The 20,442-nt window shown below is 34.5% G+C and overlaps 1 protein-coding gene across 1 annotated transcript in view; it reads right to left on the reverse strand.

Moving 5' to 3' along the window:
* TBC1D5 (TBC1 domain family member 5) overlaps nucleotides 1–20,442 on the reverse strand; it is an 86,956-nt gene that overhangs the window by 32,312 nt on the left and 34,202 nt on the right. Inside the window, exons 4-5 of the mRNA XM_067095548.1 lie at nucleotides 19,072–19,304; nucleotides 18,349–18,477 (exon numbers count right to left, since the gene is read on the reverse strand). Of these exons, the coding sequence (XP_066951649.1) occupies nucleotides 18,349–18,477; nucleotides 19,072–19,304 (362 nt within the window). The remainder of the gene's footprint in view (nucleotides 1–18,348; nucleotides 18,478–19,071; nucleotides 19,305–20,442) is intronic.

The raw sequence follows: 20,442 nt of genomic DNA on the forward strand, positions 1-20,442 counted from the left end.
TATTACACAATATATATATAATATATATATATATATTGTCAAAATCACACCTTAATAACACCAAAAAGTTACCTCACATCAACCAGATACTTGAAACCTCATAACAAAGAGTATGACTGAATTACTAAAGGTACAATGATCCCATAAAACTTACTTATCACTTGAGAAAATCAATATAACTTTATCAAGTTATGGGTGAGGCAACAATTATTAAGTTATCTCCAGACTAGTGGAATATGGGTATCACTTCAACAAACACAGTAACTGTCTCTCTGGTTCTAATTTACCTAGATAAGTCTCAGGTGAACAAACAGATACATCACTTACCTTGTACACATTCATTAATGTCTCTAATTACTGGTGGTCAAAACGTAACGCTATGTTTTAAAAAAAACTTTAAACAAACAGGTTTATTTCTAAGTTCAAAAGTTATATGCAAAGTTCACAATCTCAAAAGATTTACCATTAATTGACAACAGTGTAAGATTTAAGTATTTCTTAATCAAGTTTAATTCACAAAACTCTAATTTATCAAAAAGCAATTTGATTAGGTAAGATTCAAACTATTAACTATCACTCAAGTGCCAAGTATATACCTGATTAACTTACAAAAACAGTCACCAAAAATATTACTGACTGAAATCCATAAATATTCTCCAAAATCTCAATAACAGGTAGGCACTAACAAAATGTTAAGAAATCACCAGCAAAACACAGTAATTATAAAATTATAGTAATATGATAGCACAGACATATAAGAATGCAATGCAAAAATGGAAATACACCAACCACCAAAATGTGCCTAAAGATTATATCAATCTTTCATAAGAACACTTCTCTTTTAAAAGGAAAATTTAAACTCGCTCTTTCTACACTTTTTATTGACAACACTGTCAAGTCACTAAGACTTATTCAAAATAATAATTCTCTTTACCTAGAATATCACTTTAACTAACATTAAAATTCTCAATCACCAAATTACCTTTTTTGTAATTATTACACCATTATCACAACGCTTGTACAAAACAATATTCCTGATCACCTTCTACAAAATTAACACACTCCTGGGGTGAGTTTTAACAGAGCTTTACAAACAGAAACCCTTCAGTTTCCCTTATATACATAATGAGAGAGAGAGAGAGAGAGAGAGAGAGAGAGAGAGAGAGAGAGAGAGAGAGAGAGAGAGAGAGAGAGAGATGCTTATCTCAGGGACCCCAATGGATTTGACTGAGTGTCTTTGGAACAGTAACTGCAGAACTGCAACAAAAGCCCTTCCAGAATACATGATACAGAGTATGCATACACATCATACATACACAAGTATACACATGTATGAATACACACACGGCTGAGCTCGAGCGCCTGACTTCTTATCTATAACTGACATTCCTGGGACACTCAAACCACCTGAGCAAGCAAAGGAAATGCTTTTAGAACCAAAATTGGCTGGCTGACAGCATGTCAACTTGAAGTACCTCTCTTATCTTTCCCTCTTCCTCAGATTACTAAAAGAATAAGCACAGACACAGCTAATAACTATAGGTTAAGCATACATGATAAATGTATAATAGACAATTGGCCGATAACTGTCAAACTCGTCACGATAATATAAGAGGGGTTCTTTTTGCCTTCCCATGACTACCTTTACACACTTGGGTAAACAGGATGTGGTGACCTGATAAGAATCTCAAAATATCTCTCTCTGTTCATAATACACTAAGAATTCGTCGTTCATAATACAATTCCAAATGTTAAACAAAGGGAAAAACATACCAAAGCATTGTAAGATTACATGATATACAATTTATCTGCAAGAAAAAGACATTTTAAAATCACATCTTCACAATGAATTGAATGACAAATCTGCAAGCAAAACATCAAAATTTTCACAGACATATAAACACTTATAAAATGGTTATATATATTAAATATATTATATATAATATATATATAATATATATATATATATATATATATATATATATATATATATATATTTATATATATATATATATATATATATATATATATATATATATATATATATATATATATATATATATATATATATATATATATAGTCATAAATTAAGTTTAGAGCCCTTGTGCAAGGTGAATTTTGTAAGTTTGGCATGGTCTTTAAAAATGCTAATAAATGTTTATTTCAGAGTTTAAGTACTAAATATGACCCTAATCATGCTCCCAAAGTAAAAGCTAACTTTAAATGAACTAAAGTTAGTGTAATTTTATTTAAAATTTAGCTTATTACCCTAAAAAAGGAATAAAAAAATTGAGTACTGCACAGTTTCATAATAGCGCATTTACAGTAGGTGCGTACGATACTAATGTTACCCCTAATTCATGGGATGCTGTTTGTCACTTAGAGTAAAAGCCGTTTTCTTTGCGCCACTAGGCATAACGTCACAGTCAACAAAAGTATAACTCCATAAAACATCGAAAAATGTACATAATGTTTGTAGAAGGTAGTACAGTACAGAAAAAATTCAATCAATTTAAAATTATATACTGTACAGGTAATGACGTATCAGAGAATAATAAGTTGTAAACGATGTATGTAACTTGTATGCGAGAACTAGAGAATGAGAGAGAGAGAAGAGAGAGAGAGAGAGAGAGAGAGAGAGAGAGAGAGAGAGAGAGAGAGAGAGAGAGAGAGAGATACTGTAATAAAGTAACTGTACTGCTTTTGTGTCGATGTTATGCGCAGATATATAAATACAAATTTTCCATTCTGATTTTACACCTAAAAACATGAAAACTTAAAAATTAAACACACTTTCCACAGAGGTATCATCTTTGAAAAATGCAGTAGCTAAGGGTATCACATCTTGTAAAAGTACACCAACTAAACGTGCTGTAATTACATGCACATACAGATAGCACCAGCACTTTTCTCCGAGGTGAACAGAGTAATTTTCAAAGAATGACACTTATACAACTCTTAGTTACATCTCTGATATTACATTAAAGAATTCATTTTATCAAATGAGCGGGATTGAACAACCTCATCTCAAGGTCATGTAAAGTCCTTGTGACAAAGACTTGCAAATGGACATAATACTTGTATGATATTTATGTACAGAAAATATAAATATAAATTTTCCATATCGATTTTACAGTTAAAATATAAAACTTATAAATGTACTTCAAACATTAAACAAGCAGTTTCTGCAGGGGTATCATCTTTGAAAAGTGCAGTAACTTTGCAAATGGGTATCACATCTTGTAAAAGTACACTAACTGAATGTGCTGAAATTAACTTTGCATCATATTTATGCATGTACAAAAATAAAAATAATAAATTTTTCATACAGATTTTGACAAAGAAAAATCATATTTCTGAGAATTTTATATGTAAATATGAAATATCATACTAATAATTTCTAGGTAAAATAAATGCATAGATATACCAGAGAAAAAAGAGCTTTCAGGAATGCTTTATAACCCCAGATCAGCGTTTCCCTAATATAAAAGACGTGTATATATAACGAAGGTGAGTGAAATATCACAACCACAGAGCTACACTTGATAAAATATCCCTATGTCAAAACCCCCTGAAGAGAGCGTGTCTGCAGATTCGTATAGCTCCCGTAAATAATATTACTTACTGTAATATACCAGCGCCACCTACTTCATTCCATTTTAGATAGCACATTAAGATATACAGATTTTATGAAATAAATATGCATTTTTCATATAGATTTTATAATGAAAGCATAAATGCATTTTTCATAGAGATTTTAATTATAAAACATGAAATATATTTTTATACAGATTTAATCATAAAAGCATGAAATGCATTTTCATACAGATTTACATAAAAGAATAATGCATTTTTCCTATACAGATTCTACATCATAAGCATGAAAACTTGCATTTAACCTTAAATTAAATACCCACTTCTGCAGGGTTTCTACTGCTAATTTTGTGTGTCTGTTTTAAATATATGGCCATGCAGTTAGTTCCAGTTAAAAGTTCCATGTTATGAATTGATGTGGTCCTTTTATAAATCGGGAGATCAAGATATACATCACAGTATATAGATATATATATATACATATACATAGATATATGACCTATATATATATAATATATACATATATAATATATATATATATATATATATATATATCATATATATGTAACATAACATATATATGTTGTCGTGTGTGTTTTTCCTTGAAAGGGCCCAACACTAAGGTATTGAACCCAACCGGGAAAAGCTGAAGTTATTTACAGCAGGAACAAGTGCGATCACCTATGAACCCTATTAAATTGTAAATTACTCTCTTAAAGGGAAAATGATTAATTGTTCCCTGTAAGTCTTACTCAACCACTTTGTCTTACAGTCTCCACCTTTTTCTTAACTGTTTCTTAATTGGTTCCAGACTTTAAAATAACAGATTTCAGAGACTTAAAACCCCAGATTAATGACTACTGTTCTAAAAGCCTAGCATTGCACTAACAGGAAATTCTTTTCTTTTCTGTCCTAATGGTTAAACTTTTCTGCTTCCAAATCACTCATAAATAGTTCCTCTCTGTCTTCCCACATCTATTGACAGGATTAGTCTCAGTCAACTTAGAATCTCTCTTGACCGCTTTTCCTGTCTCTCTGTCAAATATCTCCCCACATTTCCTTAAAGTTCAATTAATGAATCATCTTCTGGGCAAGTCACAAGCATTCCTGAGCACATGCAAAAATGCATTCTGGGATTTGGAGGTGTGTTTTCAAAACAATAAATGATCATAAAGTATTTTTGCTCTTGTAGGATGTCTCCACCAGGTCTCTGATTGATGGCATTTGATTGGCCAAAACATTCTAAGCCTGACCAAAAAAGGGAGGGCTTATTTCCTTAACTCTCAGTCGGTTCAAGAAATGCGGTGTTTTCAACACCTGTACTAACTATATGTTCCCAGGTTATTTTCCTTCAACCACAGGTGTCTGGTGGTACAACTGGCACAAAATGCATTTCACTTAGTGCCTCAACTTAAGTGCTTGCATGTTCTGAAGTTATGGTTTGGCGACTAAGAGCGTGACAGGACGGGAGATTTATGAGATTATGGTCCTTTCCTACTGACCAAATGAAAATAGGATATTTCCACAGGAAAAAAATAAAATTTTCACTGTTCTCAACGATACAACTTATAGCACATATATATATGTGTGTGTGTAACCGTGTAAGGACATAACTAGAAATTCTAAATAAATTTTCCTATACAAAGAGAGAGAAACCTTTCAATGAAGATATTGATAGATAGAAAGATTTTAAAAAAATAGAGAAAAGAGAGAGAGAGAAGAGAGAGAGAAGAGAGAGAGAGTAGAGAGAGAGAACTGAGAGAATTTCAAAATATCTCTGTGTTTTAGCTAAAGTGCCTCAGCTGTGGCCAGAACTTTAAATAGAACGCTTTGTAAACTAGCTTTAACAGCAAAACCATGTCTGGATTAGAAATAATAAAACACAGGTAAATGTTAAATTGTGCTCTATTGAAGCCATTAACCAATTGGTTACTTTAATCAAGTTGGAATTAGTCTTATTGTGGAAAACCAATGTAACCTTGTAATAGAATTGCTAGAAAAATTCATAATTTTCAAGATGGACGGCATAAAAACCTCCTGAGGGAGTGTTGAACATTCCAAAATAGGGCGTTCTGGTAATCTGCATGACCAACCATCCAATTGAGGGTGGGACAAAAAATCAAGACTCCCCACTAACATCTTCTTGGACCATCTTTTCCAAAAATCATTGAAAAAGGTCCAGTTGAGAAACAGTGTTGCAGAAAGAAAGAACACAGAAGGTAGCAGAGAAGCAGAGAGAAGATAGGGGTGGGGTTGTAAGCATCACTAATTGTGGGGTTGACCACCGTAAGAAAGGCTTTGCATTTGACAAACACTTCTAATCTTGCACTGAAATTCATTTGTATACCTACTGTAACTTGTATATTGTGTTAATGAAGATAATCCTCAAAATTACATTGCATCTTCTCCAAAGTCCTGTCAAAAACACGCCACTACACAACAAGGTTAGAACAGCAAGTCTCTAAGAAAGTAATCTCTTAACTTGATGGTATAGCAGAAAGAAGAATAATAAGTAAAGAAAGACATGACATAAATGGTGGCCCTGAAAACATTAGAACAAAGACAAATAGTGCAGTTTGCATGAAGAACAAAGACGTATACCAGATTTTAAACAAGCATCTCTCTGCAAACATCAACAACCATAACATAACATCGTGAAACAATATCACAAGCATTTGTAACACCTTCAACTTTTAAAATCAACAAGAATCATTTTCTAAATTAATGTCCTAATCTTGGTGCAGACCATCTATCCGAATGTTTGAACATCGAACCTGCACTGAACTCTGCCAGCAGTAAGCGGTGAATGTCTTTCTAAATGTCTTAGCACTACAAACGAAATAGGCAGGCAAAAGTGATAAAACTGTAAAAAATTCAAGAAATGAACCTCTTTTTGACAAACGGTCGCAGAAGGAAAAATGTTGACAAACAACAGCAGTTTAAGACGGCAACAGAAGATATGTAAGTTGGAAAATTAATTCTCTCAAAAGATCTCTCTCAGTGAGTGTATTTTTTTTTAGTAATATCTCTCAAAGGTACAAAACATTTATGGTTCTCTCTCTCAAACATTTTTTATCTTAATTTTTTTTTGTATTTGATAGATTGGAATTTTTTTTTAACATACCATGATTTTTATGATACATTTTTGAATACTATTGTGTTTGGGTCTAAATTTTCATATGATTTTAGAATACCATTGCAATGCAGGATTCGACTGATGAACTGTTAAATGCCATTAGACATACGCATTATCATTTAAGACCAACAACAGATAGACAAAGTCGAATTCCAGTGCCAAGTTAAAAAATCGTTAACTCAGGATTACTAACACAAGTAGCAATAAAGAATACTAACCCTAAAATACACTTCAATTTAAAATATGGCATCAAACATGATCAAACACAACCCATTTCAATTCTGTAACTAGTGGAGAGTTCAAATGTTCCATAAAAGTAGATTAGAATCATACTTGTGAACCAGTGGTTAGCACACCAGTGCAGTCGTAACTCCACATTTAGAATAACAGACCTTTTTTTGAAAAGAACAAAATAAACAAAGCCTCCATGGAACTTTGGTTGAGTTTATAAAGGGTGATGCATTGCAGAACTTTGAATTCAAGATTCAACAACATAAACCATATGCAGTTTAAAAAAATCTGCTTATCAATCTGGGAACAAGTGGGTCAAAGTGCATGCCTTATATAATATAAATAAACAAGTTTGTCAACCATCAAGTATGATGGGAATCAATAAAAATCTTTCAACAGATATCGAAAAAAAGCACACAAGTGATAAAAGACTTAAGAAAAACAAACATTACCATAGGAGTAAGAATGATTTTGGTGATACAGAAACTGATTTAAAGATCTGTTCAAGACATGTGTTATACCCCTTACTGTCATAACAGACTCAGCATTTCGTGTTTGAAATGTTTACCCAACAGGCCATTTTGGTCTATCTTCAGGATTATATGGTAATTCTTTATTCCCAGTAAATTGACACTCAGCCCAAAGTCACTTATTAATCTCTTCTCTACTCTCTCACAAATGATTTTCTCTCTTATCAAATATCATCCTCAAAATCCATTTAAAGAAACGCAATCTTTTAATCAATGACAAAAAATAGATTTATTATTCAAACTAACCTGTAATAAGTAATGAATGAACAAAAGAAAAGATTAAAATGCATAATGAATGAATTATCAAGTCAAAATAATCTAACTCTGACTAAAAGTCTTACTTTAGCTAAAAGCCTTTAAACTCAAAACTCCTCACATACTCCATCTTAGACATTATAAGTATAGTCTTAAGTCAACCACATGAGAAATACACTGCGGAATTGCAATTTTTTTTGCATTTTTCCTCTATAACTCATACCACCAATTCCAAAGATATCACCACAATGTCATCACCATGTCTACCACTATGTTACCACAGACATCTGTCGAAAGAATTAAGCACAATAGTAATCTCCCAAAAAATATACAAAATGAGAACATAATAATGAAAGTCTAAAATGCATGGTTAAAATGGTTAAGCAAAACACAATAAAATACAATATTAAAGCATGAATGGTCATGTTCAACTTTATGAAGATTCATAAGTGTCTTGAAACATGGTAAAATGTCACAAGTCCACAGTTCACACAGAAAAAGAAGCGTCTGAACTTTCCTTATTCTGCCAGTTCTAAGAGATAGGAACACTCAAAACCACTCTTGATCTCACTCTAGCTTCACTAATGAACAATCAGACTTATTTTTGGGCAGAATTAGACACAAAATCTACATTTTCTAATCACAGAGGACTTATGTACTCACATACCAACCCGGTCATCTGTTCACATACCAGAGCCAATATTATGTGTTCATCAAGTATTTGAACAGCTGAGGTAACAAAATTTGCTGAATGCAATGATTTTGCTCTCTGGTTAGACCTAACCATCTTACAGCTATCTCTCTTTCATCACATCTTACAGTATGGGCAGTTATGAATTGAATATATATGTCCCAGCAAATAGTGAAATGAACAAGGCTAGACCCCATAGAGCGCCTCCCTTCTTAATGGCGAACTAAAATAAAGCATATGTATAAAACATAACAAATGAACTATGCTCAATAAAAGCAATGTCTACTGCACTGCAGATTTAAGTACTGCTCTCATGAAATACTTGCAAAGTCACTGGCGTCAGTTTTCTTAGAGCCCTTGCATGTAGTCTTACAAGCACAAATAAAAACTACTCCCATAATAACAATTATCAGTAAAATAGCCACTAAAATTATCAATTATCGATGGTAAAACATATTCTGGTCAATGGAGACCATCAAAAAATCATCGTTCTCCAATAACGGCGAAAGTTATCGGTACCACTGTTGTAGGTACTGGAACTACATCATGATGTTTACGGTTTTGACACATAAAATATCTTCACGAACTGTTGAACACAGTCATCGGCTAATTACGAGGAAGTCTGTTGATACCACTGACACAAAGCGTCAAACAGCTTAGATCCTTGAAAAGAATGAATTTAGACGTTTGACTTGTTACCCTGGCACATCGTCGTAACAGGACATTCTTTTAACACCTTTAGATGTTCTTCGATTGTATCTGTGCATATGAGAATGTCATCCATGTACACAAATACCGACTTTCCTAATAAACCGTGAAATACTGTGTTAACCAGCCTAGTAAATGTTATTGGGGACCCTTGTAATCCAAAAGGCATCCTATTAAACTCGTAATGTCCCTTTGGTTTGGAAAATGCTGTAAATTTACGACTATTCTCGCTAAGAGGAACTTGCAAAAACCCCTGCATAAGATCTATAGACGAATATATATCCTTGCCACCGATTTCAACAAACAAATCAGGCAAACAAGCTACAGGGTATCTATCTGGGCATGTCTTTTCATTCAATTTACGAAAGTCTACGCATACTCTGATGCTACCGTCTTTCTTTGGGACCGCTAGTAAAGGAAAATTAAAAGGTGAGGAACTCAGCCTAATAATACCTTCCGACTCCCATTTCTGAACTTCTTTTTCTACTTCTTCTCTGATCTTAAAAGAAATTCGATACGCTGGAATATATATGGGATTTGTACCTTTCTCTAGGCGGATTGAATGTTGTAAAACATCTGTAACCCCTAGTTTATCTCCCTTCAAAGCAATAATATCTAAATATTCTTTCAACACTTTCTCTACTTTATCTGAATACTTGGAATAATCAGCTTTAGCCAAATGTTCGTGAAGAACTTGACTTCTGAATTGTAGCTCCTCGCTGGGAAACATATTACCGTCTCCACAAAAACTCACTATCTTATGTTCTTCCTTAAACTCTTCAAAATCAATTACGTAAGTACCCCTTGTGATATTTTTTCACTGAGTCTTGATAGCTTACTAATTCTACTGCAGTTACGCCTGCGACTGAAACTTCATTTACTGATACCGTACTCACAACGTCTTTGAATTTCTCGGTTCCCTCAACAACGCATACTTGAGAAGGAAAATTTTTCTCTTTCACCGACACTTTAATCAATGTAGAACCTCGGGTGCAATTCAATGTCTTCTAACAAAATCCTTTGAAAGACTTTTGCGGAATGTCTTCATTCTCTAATGAATGTGTTACACATGTCGTAGTCTGCGTCTTGGGTTTCTCACAAGTTTTTTCCATGTCTATATGGAACAAAACAACCTGGCTCACCTATTGTAATCCCCTGAATTCCCGTAAGAATATTGATGTTATGTCGCATACAAGAAGGGTGTCCTAGCAAAACCATTTCACCTAAGGCTAATCCTTCTATGACCAAAAATGGTTCTACTATTGTCTTTTCACCGATACAAAGCGTAAGAGATGACAACCTAAGATATTCAATCTTCTCTCGCCTGTACATCACACACTGTCTCATTAGTTGGGACTAATTTACACTCTGGACATTTCGAGTGAAAAAGATCAGCATCTATCAGGTTAACTGAGCTGCCAGAATCAATGAAGATAGAAATTTCAATGCCATTAGAAAAACCACGACAATCGGCCTAGGTTCTGGTGACTCTAAGACCTGATTGCTCATTATCCTGTGTCCGTTTCCGAACTTATCTTGTGAAAATTCTGATGTTTGTTTGTGTAACTAGAACTTGCATCATGTGGAATTCTTCTGTCATATCTAGTAAAACTACCCTGTGTTTTCCCTGAATATTCTCTATTCTTTGTGGCTGGGCAAAATTTCCACCCATGGTCTGAAGATTTGCAAGCTGAACAATATCTCACTCTGCAATTTGACTTACTATGTCCTACTTTATCACAGTTAAAACAACGAATCGTTGTTACTGATCTCTCTGAGGTTTTCTTCGATTCCACCCGCGCACATGCCTTCGCTCCTGCATCGTTTCCTAGATGTGAGGAATTTGCATTATTCTGTGTTTTTGAAACTGTTGCTGAAATTTTAGCACCTCCCTTCACAAAACTACTGTCCAGCATCGGGCATTTTGATAGATTTTTATTAATCTGTGCAAACAAAAAGGATTCATCTGTATCCTGATCAATTCTTTTATCAAAACTATCTGTAATTACATCTGGGACTGACGTTAAAAGGCAGGCAAAGTGTAACAGTTTTCAAAATTATCTAAGGAGATATTATTTCCATTTACCCATGGAGAGTTTTTCATAGATTTCTTTATCTCACCTACTGCATCAAATAAGCGAGCACTGTACGCGATTAACGAATCGTTACCTTTCCTAGTTCTGATAAGCGCTTGTAGATTCCGAACAATGCATTCGCGGTCGATCCCGCCATACGACGCACGTAAAAATTCCTGAAGTTGTTTCCAAGTTTTACACTTTCTGAACCCGACAGTGCGTGCTCGTTCTCCAATGTCCCCTTTGTCTAAGTCCAGGAATGCTTTTGCTTCTGTTAAAGCTTCAGCGCCATCTGTAATCTTTTTAGAATTCAGATAATTTTCTACTGATTCAATAAATGTCTCCACATTTTGAGTTAATTTCCCGTCAACTAGGCCCTTAAAATTTGTAATGCCTGCATTGAAGTTCGTCAGCCTATGAGTCACAATTGACTGTGACGTACCTGCGTCTGAGTCCAACATTTTGTGAATGATCACACGTCCCGATCGTAATAACATGAAAAGAAAAGGAAAGAAGGCGAAAGATAACACTCCCCTAAAAAAGACAAGGAAGAAAACGTAAGACTTGCCTTATCACTCGTGTCTGCTAACAGAAAACGGACCTCTGTGCAACTAGTGAGAATGGGAAGTCACCAACTCGAAGAAGAGACAGAAGATGCTATCTTCGCTTAGAAATTGCAAAGATCATCATACACTTAATTAACTCACAATCGCCACTATTCACACTTATTTGGGTGTTTTCTTAACCCCAAACTGCTCTACATATCACCCAGATCTATTTTCACAATTCACCACTCCCGAATACTTAAACAGAAAAGAAAAATCACTGTATCGGTGCATAATTCTCAGAATATTGTTCTCCCGCATCGCACAAAATTTCAACACTGATCATTCAGCTAAGCCTCACAGCTAACTGCCAGTGCCTCAAGGCATAATGTTGTCAATTAGCCTATTTCTAATCTCCCTATTTCGCTATCTTAACTCCAAATGAAACTAACGCACATCGCTACTACCAATTAAACTTTTTATTTTAAACCGCTGCCACCAATAAAATCTGTTATACCCCTTACAACAGACTCAGCATTTCGTGTAGAAATGTTTACGTAACGGGCCATTTGCGATCTATCTTCAGAAGAACATGGTAATTCGACCCTTCCCCTCTCCTTGACCCTCAGCCCACACACTCACTCTCTCTCTCTCTCTCTCTCTCTCTCTCTCTCTCTCTCTCTCTCTCTCTCTCTCTCTCACGGATTTTTCTCTTATCAAATATCATCCTCAAAAGGAATGGATCATTTAAGGAAACGCAATCTTTCCTACAAAAATAGATTTATTATTCAAACTAACCCAATAAGTAATGAATGAACAAAGAAAAGATTAAAATGCATAATGAATGAATTATCAAGTCAAAATAATCTAACTCTGACTAAAAGTCTTACTATAGCTAAAAGCCTTTAAACTCAAAACTCTCACATACTCCATCTTAGACGTTATAAGTCTAGTCTTAAGTCAACCACATGAGAAATACCGACATTGCAAAGGTTTTGCATTGTCCTCTCTATAATCACACCAATTCCACAGATATCACCACAATGTCATCAGCATGTGACCACCATGTTACCACAGACATCTGTCGAAAGAATTAAGCACAATAGTAATCTCCCAAAAATATACAAGTGCAGAACATAATAATGAAAGTCTAAAATGCATGGTTAATAATGGTAAGCAAAAACACAATAAAATGCAATATTAAATGGCATGAATGGTTATGTTCAACTTTCCACAAGTTCATAAATGTCTTGAAACATGGTAAAATTCACAAGTCCACAGTTCACACAGAAAAAAAAGAGTCTGAACTTTACCTTATTCTGCCAGTTCTAAGAGATTGGAACACTCAAAACCATCTTGAATGATCTCGCTCTAGCTTAGCTAATGAGCGATCAAGACTTATTTTGGGCAGAATTAGACACAAATCTATATTTTCTAACGTCACGAACATGTACTCACATACCAACTCGGTCATCTGTTTCACATTGCCAGAGCCAATATTGTGTGTTCATCAAGCCGAACAGCTGAGGTAACCAAACTATTTGCTGAATGCAATGATTTTGTGACTGTCGGTTTGACCTAGTACCATCTTACAGCTCTCTCTCTTTCATCACATCTTATAGTATGGCAGTTATGAATTGAATATATATGTCCCTTAAATACATGTGTTAAATTACTTGTCATTTGGAACCATGTACAACGCACTTGGAGAAAAAGAAGAGAAGGCTTTCAAGAAAGTCAAATTTGATCCTAAAAGTGATAGCCTTACCGTCCTCATACGAAGAAATAGTAATGGGTTTCAGTACAGTGTGTACAGAAAACCCACTATTTCTTCCTATGTGCATTTCTATTCTGGACAAAGCAGTAAGGTTAAAAAATCAGTGTTTCATCTGTTTTTAAGAGCATTACATGTATGTAGCCCTGAATATACTGATGAGGAAATAGATATAATTAGGAATGCAGGCAAGAAATTGAAATACCCTAACAGTGTATTAAACAGTGCACTTCAAGCGGCAAAACAGACTATGTATCAAAACCAAAAAGAACCTTACAACACAAAAAATTTGCTTGTGCTGCCTTATAATAATAATATGAAGGATATCCCCCCCATCTTCTTAAGAATTTTGGTGTTAATGTCACATTTAGGAACAATAAAACAATGAAACACGTGCTTATCAAGAACTCCCCTGACAGTACTAAAGGATGTGTATATATATAAAATTCCTTGTAAGTCTTATGACAACTTTTATATTGGCCAAACAGGTAAAGCACTGGAAAAGAGAATAGAACAGCATAAGCAATGTGTGAGATATGCAAAAGAGAACAATGGTATTTTTGTACATGTTAGTGAGAACAATCATGCTATCAATTGGGAAGGGGCAAAAAGGATTGTAAATTCTAATAGCACACTGGAAAGGAATATCATTGAATCTAGCTTTATAAAATAAAATTACAGCCATAATACAAATATCAGTCAAGGGATGTATAACCTTGATCCTTTAATATCAAAAGAAATTTGTAAATTGTTTAAATTTTAAGGTAGGCCGTAGAGATGTATGAAAATAAGATTATCATATTTGTAAACACAGTACAGGGACAGCAGTGCTTATTACTTTTCCAAACTCCGCCTCCCTGACACTTGTCAGGTGTGGATCTGCTGCCGCCTGGTGGTATGTTTATCAGTATTGTCCAGTATATTGTGATTTTTAGCTAAATGAGTTTGAAGGTCACTCCTACCTTGACACTGGCCTGTGGGTGGGTATGTAGTCTCTAATGGTTGTGTACTGTATGTATGTCAGTACTGTTCCTGTAGTACAGTATACATATTTGTGACTTCTAATACTCTGTATCAGTCCTTGGAGTCAATGGCTTTGAAAACAAAGTCAAACAGGTCAGGACCTACACCAGTCTCTATTTTATCACCTGTGGTATATTTATATATATATATATATATAAATATATATATATATATATATATATATATATCTTAAATATATATATATATATATATATATATATATATATATATATATATATATATATATATATATATATATATATATATATATATATATATATATATATATATATATATATATATATATATATATATATATATATATATATATATATATATATATATATATATATATATATATATATATATATATATATATATATATATTATTGTTATGAACCACTTTTTGGTTCTTCAGGTTCCATCACTCAAGATTAAAGATAAGAGACTGGAATGGCTGGAGGGACCAGGGACAAGCCAGAGGAGGGTGTAAAATAAATGCCAAAAATACCTCAATACTAATTTATTAACATTACGTAATATACATATATACAAGTGAGTCAAGTCTGGCGTAAATCAATAAATAAATATACAACATCAAACAACCAGAGCCAGTCAAAAAACAAAGATGTATCAAAATTAGTTAAAAATAAAACATTACCATCAAAACACCAAAATCAAAGTAAACACTCATGCTACATCAAGAAAACACAAACATCCCAGACAGCATAATGATTACAACTAGCATCAATTAACATAAATAATGGTATAACCAATCCAAATAACTGAAAAATCATTAAAACAGCACAAATAAACCAAATTATCATAAATACGATTACAATAGATAATACATGACATCCGCTGTGATAATTAACAAGCCTCCTACAGATAATACATAAACATCTACCCAGAGATGTCAAGACCACTAACAAGTGTCACAGAGGATGACCATCAAAGGTCGTCGAGAATGACCATCAAACTACTGCCGTGAAGTCGTCAAAACTGCCCCATAACGGCAAACAGGAACATCTCCATGAAACACTGACGTACACAGCAGAGTCGATGCGACAGCCAAACTGCTGTCCCAGAGGAATGCCTCCTCTCCACTGATGACCTGGGTTAGTCATCAACTCATCCTCGAACTCAAATGAAGTTCTCATCCTCAAATGCTGTAGGGGCCAACAGGTAACAACTACCTGTCCATGCTGCTATGCTGTCTGGACCCTGACTCGACGATTACCCAGACTTGACTATCGCTACCAAAGCGAAGACAACAGACGTAAACTCTGTATGCACAAAAATAATCACCACCGGGAAAAGGAGAGCACTCACAACAAGGAAACAATTGTTCCACAGACAAAACAGGCACTAAGCCTCACAATATATATATATACACATATAATTTGCTATCTTTAGTATTTTACTTTATTCAGACATTTTGCTACTGCTCCAGTAAAGATACTGACTCCATTTCCTTCACTTAGAAGAAAAGAAGAGAAGAGGTTGGGCATTATTGGTAAGGCTTCCTTTAGGCTATGAATAATCCTGGGTAGGGTGAGTACCATGCAGTGTGTATCATTTGTGCGGGACAATGACTAATCCCTTTACAACCCAGGGGTTGTTTCTTTTTGTTCGCACGTGGCTAATTACCATTCGTAATATGGAGACAAGGTTTGAATAAAAGGTGAATGGGGAATAGATAAGGAATATAAAACCACTGAGGAAATTTCAGACTACAGAAAATTGTTAGGATGCCTAATAGCCTTTTTTGCAATTACCTACTTTGCTTAGGCCAAAAATAAAAGAATTCACCACTTGTAAACTGCAAACATATAATCTGCTAGAATAATCTTCACAGGTAAAGGAGAGGCTCAAGGGAAACAATTATACGTCTCCTTTTATCCTTTTAATCTGAACCTATATAAATTATTTACTTGATATGGCACACAAAGATAGTATAATTTTTCTGTGTTGATTTATCATTTGGCAGCAGCTATCCTACCCAAGAAAAATAAATACCTGCCATTCTTACCATTTATATGGTCTCTCTCTCTCTCTCTCTCTCTCTCTCTCTCTCTCTCTCTCTCTCTCTCTCTCTCTCTCTCTCTCTCTCTCTCTCTCTCTCTCACAAACACTTTCATGGTAACACGGCATTCCCAGTATTATAGAAGTGTCGGAGATATTTATTTCTTCTGAATAGCAGTCTTAAAATAATAGTGTAACACAAATAATGTAAATGATATCTGAGAGGAATTCCTATACACATCTAATAAATATGTGTTGCACCTGAATGGGTAAAATTCCTATTTATTTCCAAGAATGTATAATAAGATATTAGAAGTTATTCCATATTGCTGAAATATAAAGTATGATTAACATAAACTAGTAAATATATTCATAAATCACATATAGTCCAGAGAGTTTTACAATTCTGTGTGTATGTCTGAATGGCAAAACCAAGGTAAGACAAATGCCAAAATGTTAGTCTCTTATATAAGATCTCACACAGTGTTCATAACTCTGAATTTCGAAAACTACGTATGGTATCCCTTGTCAGCTGGGTGCTTGGTCATTGCTAAAAAATATCACCCAGAAATGGGGTTAATGTATATTCAGCGATATGCTCATTTGCACCCATTGTTGTAACTATGCCTACTGAAATTAGAGTACTCTCCAATGTTATTGGTGTACAATTAGAAGGAATAAATCATTGGTAAACATTTTTATTCTCTCATGTCTCTCTCACTTTCATAATAATAAATCTCATTTTTTTTTTTGCCTAGCTAAGCGAAAACATAATAATGATCAACGTTCTTTATAATTAGTTTTCTGACGGATTTACAAATAATTTTTAACTATAATATTCAACTGTGATGTAGCTGTCTTTTATGGATTCAAACAGAATGAGAGAAAATGAAAAAAAGAAAAAAGAAGACTCGTCATTTGCAATCATTGAAGTGCTAATACCTCTGACAACAGTATACCCCAATATATAGTACTTATCCTATGTTAATTCATTTGTGTTGTTAAATTAATTACATTTTATATATATTACGGATGGCTACTATCACAATATTATCATAAAAGTAAAACAGGTTAATTTGAGGCAAAACAACAAATACATGCACTATTATAATGATTTTTTACGTTTTCGTGCGTCTGGTAGCATGCTACAGGTGACTACCATCTAAAAACCCTCCAGATTGTGGGAAGTGTGAGGCCTCATCTTGGCCGTAATCAAAGGGTTAATATTCTAAACTGCATCCCTTGTCAAAACATATGAGACAGACATTTCAAATCAATCTTCCTCAAATTATCAACTCCCAATTACAAACAAATCCTCACAGCCAACTCTAAAAGTATTGTACATGTACATAAGGAGTATGGTTAAACACCCACGATGATACAGCAAATTAAATGAGCTGTCATCTAGCCCGGGGTAATCTCTCACCAACGGGCACCGTGCAAGTATACATAAAGTGATGGCACCTTAGGCTAATGTTTGGAAGTGTGTGTAAAGTGTCTAGCATTGGCCTTGTTATGTCAATCCTAACACAGTATTCATTTTATTACTATGGGACTTTACATCCACAACCCTTGAAGACATCTTTGACCCTAAGTTGGGGCTGGTGGTCTAGATCCTCTTTTATATTAGTATCATTTTTGACAGTTTGAGCACACTATTAACAATAATGATGTGAACATCAACCAAAAACACACCAAAATAAGAACTATTTTTTAGTTTCAAGGTAACACCATTGAAATGATAAAAAGAACAGACTTACCTGTTCATGCTGTGACAGAGGATTATTGAGTAATGGATCAAGTGCGACATTTCCCACATCAGGTGTAACTGAAAGTCTTAATCTGACATCTTCATATCTTTCTCGCTCTGCCCTAACCACTTTTAGCCACTGAAAACAAAATTTTTTAATAAATCTCAACAATATAACAAAAAATTTATTCAGTTCTTATAATTTCATTTAATGTTTCTGCTTACACTATAAAACGTTTCAGGAACAAAAACAAAACATGGACAGCTGGCCAGAGACTTGGTAGTAAAGTGAGATTGTAAAATTAACAGATGGTCTTTTGACATCATTAGCAACAACAAAAAAATAAATGAGAAATGGGGCACCTTTAGACATACATGGTGACCCTTACAGGAAAAGTTGTTGTGCATTTCCTACATAATGTTCTGCTAACTTTATTTTCAAGAATATAGGAATGGAATATAAAATTTAGGCCCAAGGCCAAACACAGGATCTATTAGGTCATTCAGAGCTCAAAGGGAAATTGAGAGTAAGGGGGTTTTCAAGGTGTAACAAGAGGAAAACCTCACAGTTGCTCTATGAAGCAATTATTGGGAAAGGGTAGAAAGAAAGATGGAAGAAAAGAACAGTAAAAGGAATGGAAGGGATTGCAGCTAGGGGCCGAAGGGACACTGAGAGAACCTTAAATAAAGCCTAAAGTGTACCACACGAGGTCCACTGATGGTAATTGCTCACCTGTGTATGATCCCCAGGCAACACTCCTAAATATAAAAACCAGCATATCGAACGAAACCGGCACGTTCGCATCTCGCCCGTCCTTCCCAAATTTTGAATACATTCGGTCCCGGCACAATTGCAAATCTGGATCCATTCTTGCTCATATGGCATGGCACCACCAAGCACCCTTCCCGGCTGGCCAACGCTGAAGTGATCTTCATTTCGAACACTCAGCCTCTCCGCGTTAGTTCCTGAAATATTGAAGTATTTACAATTAGCACTATGAAAGCTTTACACTTGTGTCTATGCACTGAAATGCAGAAATCTGTATTAGTTAAAAGTTAAATGACAATACGTTAGTTTTTGTAATCATGATTACCATCTATCTGCAGCATCACCTAATGAATCCAACTTAAATCATTTTCACCAATTTCAGCAATATTCAATGACTGATCACAATATTTTTGTATCACAGCCAAACTGAAAATACCCTCAGGGTAACTAAAAAACAAAATATCTTAGAACACAAAAATTAACCCTTTAACCGTTAGCTCTGGTAAACAACCTCTAGGGGCCGAGTCGTTAGCATAAAGCATAATGTATATAAACCATATAAAATACTGTCAAAAATAAGGTTCTTAAATAACAACAGTTATAAAACTAAAATATTTTAGAAGACAAACATGGCATTTTTATAATAAAATAAGGTTTTATATATAGTTACAAGTAATTACATAGCTATTAATTTCTACTAATGTCATGTTTACATATGTAACTTACCAAGTAATTACATAGCTGAATCGCACATTGACAGGAGTTGGGAAGTATGGACATGTACTACTCAAAAACATTTATACTGTAAATGGAAATGCATTTGAAATAGATAAAAAGCTAGTAGCATTGCAGTAATGCTTGTTGTAACCTTACCTGGGGAGAGAGCTAGGGGCATGACCGGTAATGTCAGGAGTTGCCCATACTTCAGAGGGAGCTTTGTAGTCAGGGAGTACTCCTATGACTGACAAAGCTAAACAAAACAATTGCCCTTTTTTAAAAAATACAACCAAAATAACCACAAAAACCATGTTAACTGAACACCAATTAAAAACACTACCTGTCCATTAAAATCAAAGACTGGAGGGTGCTCCACGTTCCAAGTACCCCCAGGCTTCCAAAATAACTCAACGACCTTAAACAAGGCAAGGAGATAGAGGAAAATAGAAGTATTGCTCCTACCCCTCATTCCCTAGTGCCAAGCCAGCTGCGGAGAACAGGCCCAGCATACTGTAGTCCTCAAACACTGTTTTTCGACATGACACAAATAATGGTTGGCGAAGATCGAGCGACACTTCCAATAAGTCAATTGGATTATAGCAGAAAGAGAGAGATTGA

Source organism: Macrobrachium rosenbergii, chromosome 51 (genome assembly GCF_040412425.1).
Source record: "Macrobrachium rosenbergii isolate ZJJX-2024 chromosome 51, ASM4041242v1, whole genome shotgun sequence".
NCBI classification, from domain to species: domain Eukaryota; kingdom Metazoa; phylum Arthropoda; class Malacostraca; order Decapoda; family Palaemonidae; genus Macrobrachium; species Macrobrachium rosenbergii.